General features: G+C 44.2%; 1 protein-coding gene across 1 annotated transcript in view; it reads left to right on the top strand.

Annotated features, from left to right (window-relative positions):
- The window catches only part of CD96 (CD96 molecule), a 28782-nt gene extending 10487 nt beyond the window's left edge, over positions 1-18295 (top strand). Inside the window, exons 5-15 of the mRNA XM_014947176.1 lie at positions 2150-2205; positions 4495-4585; positions 4950-5126; positions 6367-6420; positions 8250-8294; positions 9184-9258; positions 11987-12061; positions 13902-13982; positions 14621-14710; positions 15878-16001; positions 17070-18295. Coding sequence (XP_014802662.1) covers positions 2150-2205; positions 4495-4585; positions 4950-5126; positions 6367-6420; positions 8250-8294; positions 9184-9258; positions 11987-12061; positions 13902-13982; positions 14621-14710; positions 15878-16001; positions 17070-17178 — 977 coding nt within the window. The 3' untranslated portion in view covers positions 17179-18295. The remainder of the gene's footprint in view (positions 1-2149; positions 2206-4494; positions 4586-4949; positions 5127-6366; positions 6421-8249; positions 8295-9183; positions 9259-11986; positions 12062-13901; positions 13983-14620; positions 14711-15877; positions 16002-17069) is intronic.
- The last annotated feature ends 669 nt before the right edge of the window (positions 18296-18964 follow it).

Raw genomic sequence — 18964 nt, 5'->3', positions numbered from 1 at the left:
TTTCTCATCTCAGCAAGCCAGCAACGCTGCTGTCACCAAAACACTTGTGCAACTGAACACCATGGGCTGGGTGGCATGAAAGAATGGCAAGGGAGGGCAGCAGCTAGTGCACCATGGTGCTGTAATGGGCAGGAGGGGAGGAAGGGGAAAGACCCTTGTGCAGGATCCCTCTGACAAATGCTTCCGGGCTGAACCCCGTGGAGGCAGCCCAAGTCTGAGGGGCAGCAGTGGCACTTCCCCACAGACAGTTGAGGTGGCCTGAGTCTGAGAGCGGGGCAGGAGAGGATGGGGAAGGCATGAACAAGTCTTTCAATGAAGTTGAGAGTCTTGATAGATGAAATAAAAACAGAGAGAGCTTTTTTTAAGAGGGTACTTTTGGACCTAAATGCTTCAAAATATCTCTTTCCTAGAACAGCGTTCTTTTAGATACATGTTTCTGAGAAAAAGTATGGCCTTTTCACATCTAACTTTGCCAAATATTGATTTCTCCTTTTTGTAAGAGAAAAAGCTCAGCAGCAGAAACTACTATACTAAATATTGAGTTTCTGCTAGACCCAAAACATTGGTAAATATCCTAGCAAGACAAATGAATGTCAAACTGTTAACAGGGGCTGCGATGTTAAATGGAAAAGATCTATTAGATCCTTCAGAGCTGTGCTTGACAGCTGCCTGCCAGAACAGTTACCCAACAAACATCCAGTACAGATATGGAAAAGCATACCTGTTATCATCAAAAAGCAAAAGGAAGAGCAGGCACTAGACTGGGTGTTATTTAGTCTCTCAGCCAACTTTCCGCTGAGATTAGAGGATCTAGTTAACCGATTTTTTTTTCTTACATCTGAAAAAGTGTGGTTGTCTTCTACCAGCCCCACTACCATCTGTACAGTTTTGGCAAGGCAGAAACAAAGATCGAATCTTCAGACATCCATTTTCTGATAGGAAGAATTTACCAAAACAAAACAGAAAAAAAAACAAAACCAAAAAACAAACCCAAAGGAAATTCCACCCAAAAAGTACTGCAAGTCCAGAAAAACGTAAGTTCATGATAATTAAATATAGGTCACTCCCAGGCATAATCCATCAGTAACACTAGGGAGAAATATGGAAATTAAAAGAAGGTAGGAGAGTCCTTCGTGGATTTGTCATATAAAACAACCAGGAAACTTGAGCAGTTAACTCAGAAGGGAATGTAATGAACTGAAGTGACACTATATCAGTTAACAGAGTGATAAAAAAAGAAAATAAAATCATCTTAATTGTAGAGAATAAAGTGGGGTTTAGGTTGGAAAGAGAAAGAACGATGGATCTCCTAAGTAATCCAAGGGCTGCACTTGTTTCCAGTCCGGTTTAAGGCTCAAAAAGGACCAAAAGCACAATTTATCCAAGGCTTTTGAGATTTGCTATATATTAGCACAGTTTTAACAGCCCTTACTTAACAAGTCAGTTAATATTACTGCAAATGAGTGATCCCAATGGCTAATTTAGAAATGCCAATGTAGAGAGGCTTACGGTAGCTTTTATCTGTACAGTCAGCTGCGCTTAGAACCAAAATGCTGTGAAAACAAATGAAAACACTTTTTCCATTTCTTGTGCATGTGGTCACCAGAGACCTGCTGTTCTGATGAGAAGGTGACCTCTGGGCTTCCCAGCAAGGCAGGAAGTGCCTGTGGTGTGACACTGTCACATGTCTGCCCAGGTGACAGCATGTGGATAGCTGGGACTCCAAATCAATCAACGTTTGTGGAGATAGCTAAAGCCTTTGCAGATGACTTTGACTGGCAAACACATGGAGGAACAAACAACTGGGGAGTGTTTTATTCCGGCAGGCCCTAGAATGGTGGCTCTGCTATCAGAACCATGACTGATGGTTTCAGCTCGCTTCTCCAGCAAAGCCACCCAAGAGTAGTATAGATAGATAGGCAGGGAAATACATCACAGATCTTGTGGTAGTAACTGCTGATATATGCTTGTAAACCACTTCCTTGACTTCACATCGTATCTGTGCGAGCTTTTATCGTGCTAGGTGTGTAGGCGGATGTAGGATTTCATTTCTTCTCCTTTTACAAAACAAGGCTGTTAAATCTCATTAGAAGCTGTTACTGTGACCTTCAGTATCCATTTCGCTAATACATTTCTGTTTGCTTTCCAGCCTACCCTGAGATCTCCATTAGCCTGCGGAAGGGCTCAGCTGGCACCTCGCAGAAGGTGAGCAATTTTGGAGCAAAGAGTAATGCCCATGACCATCACCGTGCCACCACAGCAGGGCCAGGCAGGCTGAGCTGAATCAGACGTAGGCGGGACCTCCAACCTGACCGAACTCACAGGGTGATGAGCGAGTCAACGAGTTAATGTCAGCCATTCGTCCCCTTTCTTATGAGCAATTCCCACCCCTGCAGCAGTGAGCTGCTTCAGTGAGCACAAACTGGAGCTAGCTACAGGCTTCTCCGTGGGGCGAGCAAAATCTGATTTTGCATTAGCCCCAGAGAAAGCTCCGTGACAGGGTCGAGAGGCGGTGAGGAGGAATCAGTGGTGTCACAGGGGGTTGCAATGCTCCCTTTCCCATCCCACACTCTGGCTACTGCCCAGCAGCCTCAAGCTGCCCTCTCCTCACTGCATAAAATGCCTCTCCAAAGAAGGCCACTGGCTACCTGGGATGCTGCTCCAGGGGGTAGGCAGTGGCAGTCCCCACCTGCACACAGACCCCTGGGGACAGGGAAGAGCAGGTGCTGTGCTCAGGGCACTGACATGGTCTAGTGTGTAGATGGAAAGGAGATGATTTTGTCAGGCAAAAACTGGTGTGCCTCAATAAGAACTCAGCTGGAGCAATTAGATGCCGATGGAGGGGCTGGACCTAAGTCTGAGGGCCCCTACTTATAGCTGAGCAGTTACATGTGTGTTCTGGGACCTTTATTTTATCACCTGCTTGGCAATGGCCAAACCTGAAGGGAAAATCTGCTGTACTGCATTGTCTGTACTTAGCATAACACATATTTATGGCCCATATGACTGACTAGCAAGCTATGATGCTTTGCTTCCTGTTGCATCCATCCAGGTTGAAGCTTTTGATCTGTGAGCATCCCAAGCAAAGAAAGTTTTCCTTGGAAAGAGTGCTTGTGGGCAGACAAAACCTTGTATTAACCATACCCACCTGTTGTCAGGCAAGCCATGAGTCAGCTGGTTCTGCAAAACCAGTATGATTTTCCTGGTGACCTATTTCCAGGTGTGGTGTTAGACACTGCAGGCTTTTGTCCGCACTGTCCTGCTGAGCAGAGCAAAGAGTGCTGCTATCTTCTGACCGGGCAACAAAAACTCTTCCAAGAGCCTCTGTCCATTGTTCACCCCCAAACAAACACAGACCCCTTTCCTTCTCTTTTCCACCTTTTCTTGCAGGACTTGTGTTTCTTCATAGGAAGCATTTGTAAACATATTATGAACTAATAGTTCATAATATGTTTACAAATATTCCAGCATTTGTAAACATATTATGAACTAATAGTGTCTGAAAAATTAGGGAACAATGAAGAGAAAAAAGAGGAATGCCATTACAAGTTTAGAGATTATTTACCATGGCAAGGAAAGAGTTTCAGCTCAGTAGTTACAGTCTTCACACTGAATGATTGACTTCTGCTGGCTACAGTACATCAAGCTTGTTTTCAACTAAATGTGTGAACCACTTTCTTCAAAAGTGGGAGTGAGAGGGATTGGTGCTGCATGAGTAGCACATGCTTTTTTTCCTTTTTTTTTTCCCCCTTTGTTTAACTGGGCAAGGCAATTTATCTTAGTGCCATAAACTGCTAATGGAATGGAATGGAATGGGGAACATCCAGGCAGCATGAGGATGAGACCTCCCATCCTGCTGATGCCCAACCCTTCAACCAGTCTTGATTTTGAGGTCCTTCCCATCTATTGCTTGATGAGAAATTAACTTGAGCACAAACACAGATTTTTTTGAGCAATTGGCATACAGCCAGGACTACTGCATCTAAGCATGCAGTGCCTTGTGACTTCTGGAAACCTCTTGCATACTGTGCCTTCTTCAAAGGTAGCAAATTTGGTATATTCAATACATCATTGTGCTAGGCAGTCTTTTTGGGGGTTTGCCTCCTTATCTGCCTGATGAAGGAAGGACTTACACGGCTATCAGGAGGTGTCTCACTCTCCACACACACACCCCAATGCCAGTGTTTCTCCATGTGGGTGTTTGTCACTGAGGCACTGGTGGGAGGGAGGCTGGGGTATCACCCTGTATCTCTCTGGCCACAACACAGGACCAGAGGGTGTTGGAGCTCTATTACCCCCCAGCTGTCCCAGGGTGATGGGGGTATCCCTGGGTTCTCATTCAATGGTGTTTGCAACCAGAAAAATGGCAGAGGGAAAGAAAAGCAATAAAGAGGAAGTGAGTGAGTAAATAAGCTCTGTCTGTAAGGGAGTTTGGAAGCCAGGAGCAAGGTGAAAAACGCCAGAGGCTAACTACTGTTTTTTACTGTCTCACAGCCTAATGTGAGCTGCATCGTGAGGAAAGCATTTCCCAAGCCAAGCCTCCAGTGGTACGTGGACAGAGTGAGCCTGATGGAGCAGCCTGGAGGTAATGCCCTTAATAGGACAATGGCACAGCTGTAGGAGTGGTTACCAAGAAAAGCAGTGGTTTCTCACCTGCTTCTGCCATGGGAAGCTTGTGGGTGTCCGTCAGGGTGAAGAGGAGGATCAGACCTCCTCAAAGCAAACAGCTGGTGAAGTACCATGACCATATCCCCCTGCAACTGCCACTGATGGGCACAATGGCTTGAAATAACCCCACTGCTCTTGCCATCTTTGATAACATCTCAGCAAAGAAACCTGCAGCCATATAAGCTTGCTTTTCAGTACCAATATTTTGCACAGCTCTGCTTTATAGTTTGGAATGTAATGAGAGGGTCTTGCAGATTTTTATTTTTTTTTCTTTCCCCAAGATATTCCTGTTGAACAAGATGACTTGCAAGATAGTGAAGGTTTCTATCATCTGAGATCAACGCTGCTGTTGCAAGGGAGCCACCAGACACATAAGACGTTCTCGTGTGCATGTCTGTTTTCCTTCCTCAGGAATGAAACATGGAATATTTCATCAGAAGAAATATTTGTTTCCTTCGGTAGGTTTTTCATAGATAGGACGCATCTGAAACATAAAATGTAAAGAACAGCAAACACATGTATTCTCTATTACTTAAAATACAAAAGAATTGCCAAAAGTATGGGAGCTTTACTGTATAAGTTCATCACACAGCTTGAACTTTCGGGGAGGTTTTTTAGCTCATCTTTTCTCAAGCCTCTAAATGAGCGAAGAAACTCCTGCACAAATATAAGATGCTTGCTGTTTATTTAGGCAGTATCTTGCTGCAATTTCTATACCCAAAAATACACTAGCTTAGCCACATGGCACCAGCGAGCTATCATAATCATGTGTTTCTTACTGAGCACTCCTGGCAGAAAGTCTGCATGTGTGCAATGCAGCTCTCTGGAAAATCAAACCCTTAGAGGCAGGGCTGTGCTGTACATCTTCAGTGAAACTTGCAAAAGGCCCCTAAAACAGTTGAATCATTTTGGACAATGGAGAGACTCCCCTGTACGATAAGAATTAGTGACACAATTAAGGAAGCGTGGAGAAATACTATCTCAAGTAGCTGGTGAAAGCAGGAAAAGTGGCAGTGCAGAGGTTTGTGGCATTTCTGAAGATGCAGGGTGGTTGGTGAAAAGGGCAGACTGACTTCCTTTAGCATCCTCTTGTGTATGCCTCCTCTTCAGGTGCAAACGCTTAGTTACACCTTTTTCTTTTTTTTTTTTACTGTGTATGCTCCTTGCTGCACAGATAATACAACTGAACTGCTGGCCCCTTAGCAGTCTCCGCGGGTACATCACGTACCATGGTGAGTACTTGAAGCTCTGCTGTGTCCACTTGTGGCTGTGGATACCTTTATTGGTATGTTTTTCCACAAAGAAAGAACTGCATCAAAAGCCAGAGCTCAATCCTCTGGAAATATTGCTTTGAAGGGAAGGGAGATAAATGATCGTTTTTCTCCAAAAGGACTCATTTCACCCAATTTGCAGTTTTGTAGAAATATATTCAAATCAGAGAGCCGTCAATTAAAGCAGTCTACATTCTTGCCTGCAGGCTATGCTAACGTTGAGATAGATCCACTCTGTATAAAAATGTTAATGTATTTAGATGTGACAGAAAGAAAAGAATTAAATTAATTCTCAGCTATATTCTGTGAAGGTGCCATACTAATGCACAGTATGACACAAACCCCAAACTAAATTTTCAGCTTTTATAACAAAAGCCTAACTACTTCTAAGAACTGCTTTAATCTTTTTTTTTTTCTTTCTTCACAGACAATAAGTCTAATGAAGCCTCATCCAAAGCTTTTACAACCATAGCATCAGAAGGTAGGATAAATTAGAGAACGAAATAACTTGGGTTAGGTTAAAAGTGAATCTGTAAATTCCCAAAGCTGTTGGAGAAATAGTTTGGCAAACTTGTTTCTGGATGGGTAGTAAGGTACCCATTTTTCCAGCTATGACTTCAGAGAAAATACAATAAACAGATATTTTGGTGACATAATCTATCATAATTAAGCCCAAGCATAATTAAACTCCAGCCTTGAGGGGCACTTAATGTTATTTCTGATGCTTCAGCTGGCATTTGAATATAGCTCTTTCAACACTGAACTGATAATTAAAAATAACAGCCCTAGTAATGGTTCTTCTGCTTAAGTACACAGCCAAGATCCTCAACACTTTTGCCTAATTAAAGAACTGATGGGATTTTCCTTCATTTGTGTAAATTTGGTAAATCTGCACTCTGCCCCTGCAAGTTTGTCTTACTATCAGCTTATTGCAGACAGATAAATGGTTCCCTCCACACCTCATTGGAAGCCCTTTGGAGACACGTCTCCCGGGGCAGCTTGTTCTGCTCCCCACGGGAGACAGCTGCACTTCAGGGGTGGGTTACTTGAGTGTGTCAGAGAAACACTGTGGACAAACGGCTTGGAAAGAAGTGTGGTTTACTATGTCAGCTTGCTTCTGTGAGTGAGAGTTTTGGCAGGCCCTGGGGGTTCAGGCAATGCCCTGCTGGGCACCAGAAAGCCATGGCAGGTACGAGGGGTCCCTGAGAGAGAGACTTTCTCCTCCGCTGGCCGCTGCAAGGTGATCTCTCAAAGCAGCCCCTGAAGCTGGCATCAGGTCACCACCCTGCTTCACCTTGCATGCTCTGCAGAAACGTACTGGGAGCTGGGCACACCCCAAGGTGCTCTGCCAACCTGGTTTTTAGACCTGCTGCATCTTTGGTAAAGAGTCCTTCTATGTAACGAAATCCCTGTTAGCACAAGCAAGGCTAAGATGAAATTCAAATGGAAGACACGCAAAACTGTCAAAGGAGCTACAAATACTTGCAAAGGAAAGCAGCTGGAGAGCTGATGGCTAGCCACGTATGGTAAGATCCTGTCTGCAGAGGGTTGCTCCCCACTCAGTGCCCTCCCAACAAGCCTGACCAGGCAGAGGTACCTTCTGGCTGCCTTCCCAGATATGTCCTACTAATGAGGGGTGTGTGAGCTTTCATAGATCACCTCCTTCATGAAGCCCTTTGGGAATATTTAAACCTTCTTCTTAACCTACACAGGGGGTACTTTGCCTCATCTCCTGGGGAAAAAAGAAAAAAGTGAGACTCTTATTCAGGTTATAAATGCTACTTGACCAGGATGGTGTCTCTGCTGTGCTTGGCTGGCTGGTTAATAGTCCTTTCATTACAAGAAATAACTCCCTCTCCTCTTCTTAGAGGACTTGGTGGGCACTTTTCAGTGCAAAGTATCCCTGAAATTCTCTGTCAGAGTTGCAATCTCTGAAGTGCCTCATGGATGGAGCTATGCAGGTGCCACCACTGGGTCATACATGTTGTTTCAACATGTGTGCTAATAAGATGCGTCTGTCTGTATGGGATAAAACCATGTAGCTCACTTCTGCTTTTTAAGCTGAGGTGCCCAGGTCTCCAAACCCTTTCCCCCAAAACCTCTGTTTCCCTAAGGATTTCACAGCAGAGTTACCTCTGGTCCTCCATGCTTCTCACTGGACCACTTGGCTGAGTTGTGCATTGAAAGATTATTTGGAAATTAAGTGTGATGCACTCCCTCACTCTTAAACCTCTGAATCACCCACTTTTTAAAAGCAGAATAAACACCTATGTCTCACTGAGTAAAAGTGTTCGCTCTTATTTGTTATAGACCTTGGAAATGCAGCACTTCCATCAGCTGTCATGACTACCTCAGGTAAGGGGGGAAAAAAAAGCGCCTTCTTTATTACTCAGTCAATACATATAGGATTTCTGCTTGACCATTGCTTAAATGCCATATACACAGAGCCAGAGGCGTGCCAGGGAAAGGTCAGTGTGCTCTGGTACTGATGGTACCTATGTGCTGCTGGACAGGCATTTGTGAACTACGAAGTTACCCAAGAAGAGATCTGACACAAATCCTGCCAAAGCTGTCATGTTAGGACAGCATCTAAGATGACATGCTGCATATCACATATTATTCTTATGTCTTTTTATAAAATGAAATAAAAGCCCTTATGCAACTATGAATAAATTTGTCCTATTGTAACAAAGATATGCACGTGATAGAAAACCACCACTTTTCCCTGATCCAATAGTAACGTATCATTCCCATTTATTAATGATATAAGATAAATAACACTGCTTTACCAGAGCATGCATATGGATAACTATATAAAACTATCTATCTTCAGCAACTGAGAGGGAAACCTGCAAGAGTAGGTGATCTCCTGGGCTTATGTGGCTGCAGCACATTGTTGGGACCGTTTCTGGCAAGGCCCTAGCTGGGCAGGGGAGCACCACCACAAGTGCATAATCCACCCCACAGCAGTTAAAGTGATCCCTGTGTATAGGGGGATAGATAAATAGCCCACATGAAAGGGTCAGCATTAATACTGTTATCCCTTCTGATAGCCCCCTGAACTTGTGGGTTGCGTTTTTAGCGTTTAACGATAACTCCGACAGCAGGATTCCTGCTGTAGAGTCTGCGTTTACCCTACAGCTACTGCAAGCTCTTTGATCCAGGTTGTTCGATGATTTATTGATATTATTTTTAAAAGATCCTGTTGACTAAATATGATACCGTATAATTTGTTTGTCTTTAGAGCACCAGTCGATGTCTTTGGCTTCTCTAGATTTCACAAGTCAAGCAAGCTCAGCTCCTGCTTCCACAACACAAGGTAATTAATGCAGCCAAAATGTTTTCTCTATTGCTTCAAGAACATAGGAGAAAGATACATAAACACAGTAACTCCCTTGCATTTTTTGTAGCAAGCACTTTAATGTCCACTGAAGCCCTTTTCCTAGCGCATTAAACACTAGGAGGTGCACAATTCAAAAATAAATATATGAGAAAGTACTGTCTTGATTTCATCTTTTTTAATGCTCCATTCAGGATATATGCATTAATTTTAGGAAGTGAATAGACATCGAGTATGTGTTTTTACAATACTTATTCCTTGCATCTCTTCAGTTAAATATCATACAAAAATAGAATTACATTAGAGCTAGAAAATAGTGCAGCCTAAACATCGGAGCACAGGAGTAGGAATACAAAGCACCGATAAACAAAATATTTACAGCAGATGACTCAACTCAGTGATTTCTTCCCTGGGCTGGTGATACGGAGGCCAGTGGAGGGCAGGATGACTCACTCGGAAGAATTTAAGCTCTTTTCCCCAGGGAGAGGTACGTGCAGCAGCGGCTGGCACGCACCCAACAGCCCAGCAGCCTGAACCCAGAGCAGGAGAAGCTGTGAACCTCCTGCCTTCTGAACCCAAAAGCAAGGGCTGATGCCTGCCAGTCTCAGCAGAGTGCATTTCTCGTAGCACAGCCTACCCGCAAACATGTTTTTTCTTTAAAGTCTCCTTCCATTTTGAAGCCCGGCTGTTGATGCCTGCAGGGCTGGCTGGTTGGACGCAGCAGACAGCAGGGTGCTGGGGCTGCCCTCGCCAGCAGCAAGGTGGGCACTGGGTGCCACCCAGGCTGAATAAATGTGGGCATGGCACATGCTCCTGTTTCAGAGACAAAAATGCCCAGGTGAAACAGCCCGTCAGCAGGGGGAAGAGGCGATGTGGCAAGTTGCTGACAAATGCCATCTTCCCCTCCACAGCAGCACCAAAGCTTTGCCTCAGAAGAGATCCACCACTGGGGCAGCAGAAAGCATGAGTGGATTTGCCCCACAGTATTTGCGGCAGCCTTGCTCTCCCAAACAAAAAAAAAAAATCACTTGCAACCAACTAACTTTCACAAGTTTGTGGGGCATTGAATGTCTTCCTTAAACTGTGTAGTTCAATCCCCCAACCTTCCCTTAAAGTAACCTACATTACATGATAGCAGCATTTACCCAGAGATGCACGACTACCATGGTGGCCAGCACGGGGGCTAATATTGTAAGAAGATGCTGAGCACATGGCTTCATCCTGCCCCAACAGAGTGCTGTCTGACAGCTGAATCACTCAGTGTAAAGCCCTGGGGCATGAAGAGGCTGGATCGAGATATGCCAGGGCAGGAATACAGATTGCAGGAGCACTGAAATTAAAGTTTGCTGCTTCTCAGGCTGTGTTCCCCATCCCTAAAGTAGAGACACTTGCCTAGCCCAGCTGACAGCAGGCAGCAGAGCGCTTGTCCATGTGGACTGAAAGCCCTTCTGTCTCAACAAACAATTTCACAACAAAGGCTATAAATACACAGTGTAAACAGAGGATTCTCCTCGTTGGATTATATATCTTCACTGTTTGAGGAGGTACGAGGTCAAAGTCATAGTATAAGCTGAGCCATTTCTCTTCTGTAAGTAGCCCAGGAAACATTGCCTTTTAGCCAATGCCTCTGATGTGTGGCAGTTGTGGGTGCCAGCCATGGGGTAGTGCTTCTCCTCTCTGGCTCACTGCTGGTTCCCACACCGGTGCCACCATCAGTTCCTTGAGCAGACTCTTTGGGCTGCAGCCGAGTCAGAACTTCAAGTCCAAGTCTCCTGTTGTATGAAGAGATTTGGTTCAGTGCCTGTTGTTTTGCAAGTTTTTAATGAAAATCCAAGAGAGTTGATAGAAGGGAAGGGAGCACAGATATAGGCAGGAGAAGGAGGGGAGACAAAGCCAAGGCTGTTAAAACTGCAGCCTTGTCTTTGCTTAGCTTCCATGATAGCTCCACCTCTGAACTCGGAGATGCTTAGGCTTCGAGTGCTGGGTTACAGCTGCATTTCACCTTCTCAGGTTTGCTCAGATGGCTTAATGGTACTTCTCCAATGAGACAGGTGTTGGGAAAGATAGACTCTTTTTAGTAAATGTGAAATAGTCCTCTTGGGAAAATAGAGGTCTACTTGTTAACCACCATCTGTCTGTATTTGAATATCAGCTTGTTTAGCTCCAGAATACCTAGCACTTCAAAAACATATTAAAGGAAAATGTTAAATAAGTTGGTATTTGGCACCAGGCATCCCAAGTGTGACTCCTATACACTAACTTGTTCAAAACTTTTCCCTGCTAGTTGGGAAAACAGTTTTGTCTCATTGGAGCTGGTGAAACCCTGTCTAAATTCTGATTTATGTACATTTGTTCACCGCTCTCTATTGGTTTCAGGTCAAAGCAAGCCAGAGAACTCAGTACTACTGCGTTGTAGCTGACACTCAGCTGAAATCCAAAACCACATGCTTAAATGCCTCATATGTTTTCTCAAAGTGTATTTATCCATCTCAACAAATGTCTCTTTAGTTTCTCGCTTGTGACAGACTTTAAAAACTGACACAGAATTTTGTGGTGCTTGTCAGAGGGAAGCCAGCATCTCGGGTGGTAGGTTACAAGTCTTTGACTTCTTCAGTCAGGAAACACGGGAAGAAAGAGGAAAAAAAATAAAGAACAAGTGATGGGGCCCTCTACAGATGTTTTTACAAGCTTGTGTGTTTTTTGACAGGAGTGCTGTTTTCTACCAGAGAGACCAAAAGCTATGCCAGCACTACAGCAGTCAGGGGGAGTTTGACAACAGCATGTGAGTAGATGGTACATCTCTTTCGCTTCATAGGACTGTGGCAGGGGAGTTATGTAGCTAAATACAGGTGCTGCCAAGTGCAAATATGGCACCAACTTAGGGAGTATTGGGTTGCAAGTCTCCAGTGATCTGGAGTATCTTGTAAAAAGCACAGCAGCAGGTACTCGGCTCTACATGGTCCTCAATTTCTGATGCCTTTGCCAGGTGCATTAGCTCTGTGCTGCTTATTTTGAGCTACTAGTTGATAGCAATTATATTGCCATGCAAAAATTGTTACTAATGATGGAAAAGTTGTGTCGAAGCAGAGGCCAAAAATCAGGTGGTGTAATCTGTAGCACCTTTTCAGTACTTCACAGAATCGATTTCCCTGCTGAGTTGCACTGAGTTAGAAGATAGAGACTTGAGCCTTCCAAACCATCGAGGAAACCATTTGAGTATCCTGGTTTTATTAGACGTATTTAATTTAATAATATTAAAATTGAGAGAGTTGCTAGGCAAATGTAGTGAGTACTGAGGGTAGTTTATAGATGAAATAAATTACTAGAGAAGCTAAATAAAATCACAGAACAGCAATGAAATCATGAGATAATGTGGGACAATAAAAGCTGGCTAATAGAACGTTGAAAGGCAGCCTCATTAAAGATCAATAAATCAACAAAAAAAACCCTAGGGGTGGGCATTTTTGCACATACCTTTCTCTTTAGAAAATCTCCACTCAGCAGCAGAAAGCCAGAAGTGACTTTCTTTTTTAACATCTTGGTTTGTCTTTGTGCTTTCAGAACAGGCAGGACCTGTCAAAGCACGTTTTGCATGTGTATGGCCGTCCTCTTTTGGCTGAAGCACAAACGCAGCAGCCGCTTTCCGTTTTCCAAATACGTTTTTGGCAGCACTCCGGGGCTTATTTACCCGCACACAACCCACAACCACGCATTTAGACTGAAACCTTGTGACAACGTCTAATGCTTCGCCATCCTGCTCTTGCACAGCTTGGGGGTTGACATTTTTGCTAAAAGCGTGCTGAATGACACTGCCATTTGCAGGAGGTGCCGTGCGTTGCTCCACTCATCATCTTCTCTACAGCCGTGCCCGCCCGACCACCAGCCGGGGCAGGACCTTCAAAGGTCCTTGGTCCAGCAGCTGTAGTTGAGGGCGATTTCAGAGCACCCAGCTCGCTGAGAGGTACCAATGTGTTTCCCTGTGCCTTCCCGGGGCCACCAGGCTGGCACGACAGGGATTACCATTATCAGTTCAATTCTCTGAGGCTCTGACACAAGCCATTATGTAGATAATAACAGGTAGTGCTTGTCAGCATGTTGTACAGAGCACAGTGTTATGGGATCTCTAAATGTATGTCTTTTTTTTTTAATATAACTTTTTAAAATGCCAGATCTACCCTGTTTATCCCCATAAAATTAAACACCTTGCAAACAAGGAGAAAAGAAGAACTGAATTGAATTCATGTCCAAAACTCTCAGTGAATTTTTAGAGTGCCCTAGAATTGGGTTGAATTTGGTAGGGCTTTTTAATACTTACATACATACATACACACAGACACATACATGCTTGAGTGCTCAATTTCAATCAGAACCAGCATTTCACGAGAAAGAGATTTTTCCTGGCTCTGCCCAGTTACTCATTCATATAATTTAAACAATGGGGGTTTTTTCTTGGATTTATAAATCAGCAATTATACTAGAGACTTAGAGGTATCTCTGTTATTTCATTTGTTGTTTGCATCAGAGAAAAGCAAAGGATATAAAATAGCCACACTTAAGCCTAATGAAGTAATCGCATGAAGGGCTTGTAAGATAATTGAAGGATATTATTTCTTTTTGTACAGATTTGAATGATTCCACCACCGAATCCCCTCAAAGCCTCAGGAATGCCACGCGCTCCTCTGAGAATACAACCCTGGTGCATCGTAAGTGCCTTGGCAGCTCTGGAGATGCTTGCCATTGTTTAGTCGCGTATTTTAGCTATTATTTCGGAAGACTCAAACAAGGAGACAGCTAGAAATAACAGGAATGTATCCTTAGGCAGCACTCATCTTAAACATAGGTAGTTTAGCTGTATTAGGAAAGGCAGAATACCTGTCTACAAGCAGGCAAAAGATGATTTTTGTGGTTCAGGCACAATACTTGACAGAGGAGACTGAGCTTTCACTCAGTCACGACAGAGGTAGACTCTTTTTGTTGCTGCTAGGCCACTTAATATCTTTAGCTTTTTCATTACTGTCAAAGAGGTAAAAACTTAGCATTTCCCAGACAACTGTGCAGCTCAATACTGGCTTGCTGGAACATCTTAATAGGTGTTTTCTAATAGTCCTTGTTTCTTTCTTTCTTCTAATATTTTTTAATTTGATAAAAGCACACTTTTTGTCTAACATGGGGTTGTAAGCCAAAAATGTAGCTGTCTTGCCAAGTGCATTTTGACACCTTAATTCTGGAATTTGATTTCCAGTCTTCAGCAGGGCAAATAACGGTGGCTTCAAAACACAACCTTCATTTTAAAAAGTCCCAAATAAATTACTAAAAATGTTTTGTACCTGTATCTTTTTAGGTAACCTGTCCTTCAGCATCACAGACCAGCCAATATCAGTTACCAGAGGGAACGTTTTCTTTACTACCAGCAGTCTGCTCAATAGTACTGGTGAGACATTATCGTACAAATCCTCTTCTTTCAGCATACCATTGAAGTAAGCAAGAAAAGCAGGGAAGTGTGAAACCTGCAGCATTACATTTGACCAGGGGAGTTCAAAAAAGGGAAAAGAGATTAAAAGAGGGCTGCTGTGTCCCCATTCCGTGGTTTGTTGCAGGTTTTTGGCATTCCTGCCTTCTCCCTGCACCCACAAGCAATGCCCCAGGGCATGTTTTCTCTTCCAGGAGCAAAATTTGGCTGGTCACACTTCTGTCCCCATGGGCCACCCACAGCTCAAGCAGCATGGTGGACTTGGCACCTGGTCCACCACACCCACACAGTCCACCAGTGGCTGTGGAGCTGGCCGCCACTGTGGCTAAGACCCAGGCTGGGAGATGTATCAGTATGACCAAGCTTGCAAAGGGTCTTGACGCCAGCACAACAGGAGGTGACACTGGTGTCGCACAGTGACTCTTGCGCTCCAGCCCTCTCTAGCACCCAGCCCACTGCCGCACCCTCTGTGGCAGCTGGAGGAGGACCATGCTCCTCTTCTGCTTCCTCCCCATAGCCAGGAACCCAAGGGCACCTCTTTCAGCCACCAGCACCCCCAAGGGTGGCTGCGCAAGAGGGGGCAGTGGGGGCATCCTGGCACTGTGGTAGGGAGAGGCAGCTGGGGTGAGGTGGGAATGCTGTGCCACCAGCAAGAGGCCACCCCGAAAGGTGACTGGACTCCTGGCCAGATGTTTTGGCAGGGTTTGGTGTCAGAGATGTGAAAAATAAGTTGGTGGGTAGGAGGGCTGGGATGGGCAGCTGTGTCCAGCTGTACCATGATGTGCTTCCTCTTCTCAGAGAAGCTCGCAGGGCAACAGAGAAAAACAATGGTTTTTGGATGAAACACTTGCCAGGTGGCTGTATCTGAATGTTCCCATCCTATAAGCCAATGGGTGGCTGACATCAGCCCACAAACCCAGTCAGAACAAAAGTGAGTTAAGTCCACAAATTAGAGCTGCAGTGCTGAGAGTCTGGGATCCTCAGCCTGGGAACCTGGCAGTTGGGTGTTGGTTTGGGGGTGTTGTCACCATACTCTGCCCAGGAGAAGCAGTGACCCACAGGCAGCAAGCAGATTTCCCTCCTCCTTGAGGACATTCAGCTGATCTCTGTCTTGTGTGTTCCTTCCAGGTGGCACGAAGAACACAAAAGCCAGTCGCTTCCCTTGGCCGACAGTGGTAGCCGTCCTGCTCCTCTTCTGCAGTTTACTAATAGCTTTAGGCATCAGGAAATGGTGTCAGTACCAGAAAGAGATGTAAGTACAGGGACGGGACCTGCGGAGGTGGGAGGGGTGGCACAGGGGACAGCACAAACTAACCCAGCTGTTTGGATTTCTGCATTTTCATCTGAGACTACCCATAGCACACAAGACCTTTAAATACATGGATTACTAATACTGTTTTTTCATACAGAGACGAAATGTGGGGTTTTCTCAGTCTTTTCATCTATTCCATGGGTTATCTATAAAATAAATTTTAAAAAATAAGAGCTGTGGTGCAGCTTCACGGTGTGAGGGAAGAATACAAGTCAATTTTTTTTCCCCAGAGCCCCTCACTTCTATTAGCCCTCCCTGCCAGCTGCTTTTACTCTCTCATTTTGCATGGTTACTTGAGGACAAGTTTTAATGAAATTGTACTTCTAAGGCAGCTTTATTTGAGTTGCAAATAATATATGTAAAAGTAGGCTACCTGAAACTTAATCCCAGTCAAAGAAGCATTGAGTTTGTAATTATTACCAAAGTTTAATTCCCTACTAAAGCACTCGGAGATCTACTGATGTAGTATCCAAGTATCTAATAGCTAATTATTTTTAATCTTACAAACATTACTAAAATGTTTGAAAAATCAAGGTGACAATGAATCATTTGTGGTTCTAGAAAACCCTTTAAAAACATGACTGCAAGTCCGTATATCGAAGCGAAAAAATGGGATTTATTTTTTTCACTGTTTTGGGCCAGGACCTTTCTTTATCGTGGCCTATAAATTGCCAAAAAACTCGTTATGAGTCTTTAAATACATCTTCAGAGAGCAGTGTGAGCAAAAGATCTCTGCAGGGGTTTTGAATGGTTCACCAGGACAATGATCTGCTCTTTTAAAGCACGAATAAAACAAAATTGTGAGGTGGGAGCTGAGAAAGCCAAGTAAGTACCAGGAGGTGCGCTGAAGCTATAGAACAGAAACAGGGAAGTCACAGTATGTAAGAGCAAATGTCAGGTGCTCTTGTAATGATTTACTGTCCTTCTGCCTCCTTCTGTGAACATTTTACAACAGTCTTTTATATGGCTTTTGTGTGATATAGCGTATTTTTTTCTCTTCTGTTTCAGTATGAACAGACCTCCATCTTTCAAGCCACCACCACCCCCGATAAAGTACGCCTCCATGGTGGAGTCTGATGGGACCCCCCCGTCCTGCCACGAACTGGAGAACCTGTAACAGCTTACACCCCTTGTGCAGCGCGCAGAAGACTGACACCGTTAAAAGGCTCTGTGTTTGAAACCGTGATTACAGAAGTTTGGTGTTAATGACCCATATTAAATTCAGAGAGCCTAAAATGACATTAATGTTGGAAGCTGAGCACTCCTGAGGACATTTACTTCATCCTGTCTGTCTCTATGTATGCATTACGCTAACACCATTGTGAGTGTCACCAGGAGATTACACGTACTTAATTTGAATGGGGTGATCAACTGGGAATTTGCTGTCTTGTTAATGGGAGCAGATTAACACATCACTCCGCCAGCCTGCCTGAAGAGTGTTGAAGCTTTTTGTTTTACTGAGTGTATAGAGAGGACTGCTCTGCCGTATGGATGCCACAATTACACGGGAAAGGTTCACTTAATGTAAGGTTTTTCATACCTGCAGGAGCCGTTCTTACAACGAATATTTTTTACTATACACATCTTGACTAATATGACCCAATATGTAATTTCCTATCACTGTGACACCAAACAAAATTTATCAGCACCTTACACAGAAGAAAATACCCTGCATCTGTCATCACCGGGGTTGCAGCACAGGATCACGGGGAGGGGCTGGTAAGATGAAAGGGCACAGTGTGGGCCTGGTGGATGTGTTCATGAAGAAAATTCAGTTGCCGTTGGCGAAGTCACGGGAACAAGTCAACTTTGGATTCATGTACAAACCGCCTGAGGACCAGAGACTTAAGGACTGAAGTGAATAAAGACCCTAAAGATAATGGAAAATGCCAGTCCTTTTGGAAGCGCCTTTGAAACAATAATTACTGCTTAGGCAGGTCAGCAGCTGTGTGGTCACTAATACAAGGCACGAGAGCTGCAGCAGGAGCACGGCTTTTGGCAGCAGTGTGGTCTTATTTTACCTTCAGCCAGCCAAGAAACTGTCCCTCCACGCTTGTTTGAAAATGTATTGTTACCACAACGGTATTTCTGTAATTAGTGGAAATCAACTAAAATTCAATCATGTCAAGCTTAAAATTGGTATTCTGATTTAGGAATGGGATTTGCTTTACTTATTGCTAAACACTGGTCGATGGGTATCAGGGTTCAGAGCACTCTATTTCCTAGGAGTTTGCATGAATGAAGGACTTACTGGAAAGAAGAATCGGTCAGACCCTTTTAAAGTATTCTGTTGTATTATTTACCTTTTAGCAACAAGCAGTTCTAAATCCATCACTAAGGGAACACCTGTGCTGAACAGAAAACACTCGTTCCTACAAAACTATACAGACTTTACATGCGTGGAAGGCTCAATATTAATTTGAGCGTTTCTTGTCCGTATGGGTTTGCAGAAGCAAAGTAGTTTAACTTTTGTCATGCTATCAGTCACTGCAAAAGAAGGCAGCTTGTGTTCTTAAAAAAAGAAATTATAAAAAAAAAAAGCTAGATAGCATATTGTAAGGGACGCGGAGAGCCAGGAGTTCTTTCCTTGTCATTAGATGAGGATGACTGTCCATAGCATACCTGTCAAAGAGGAGTTATTTTATCAGCTGAGATATTTTAACCCCCTCGGTTGCCTCCAGGTGAGAGATGTTCTCTCTGGCACGTTTTGTGGTGTGCCTTGAGAAGCTCTCAGCCCTGGTGTGATTTCCAACGCAACGACAGCAACCAGGAGCTTTGTCCCGCTCCCTGACCCGTCCGTCCCCCGCGGATGCTGCTGCTTCCACAAACCTGGATCACTGTAAGGATCTCCAATGTAAGGATCTCCAGCTTCTCCCGGAGGGAGGGGGAGGCTCTTCCTCAGC

The sequence above is a fragment of the Calidris pugnax genome, unplaced genomic scaffold (assembly GCF_001431845.1).
Source record: "Calidris pugnax isolate Ruff unplaced genomic scaffold, ASM143184v1 scaffold95, whole genome shotgun sequence".
NCBI classification, from domain to species: domain Eukaryota; kingdom Metazoa; phylum Chordata; class Aves; order Charadriiformes; family Scolopacidae; genus Calidris; species Calidris pugnax.
The sequence above is the reverse complement of the archived record's forward strand: the minus strand, read 5'-3'. Positions and strand labels throughout refer to the sequence as shown.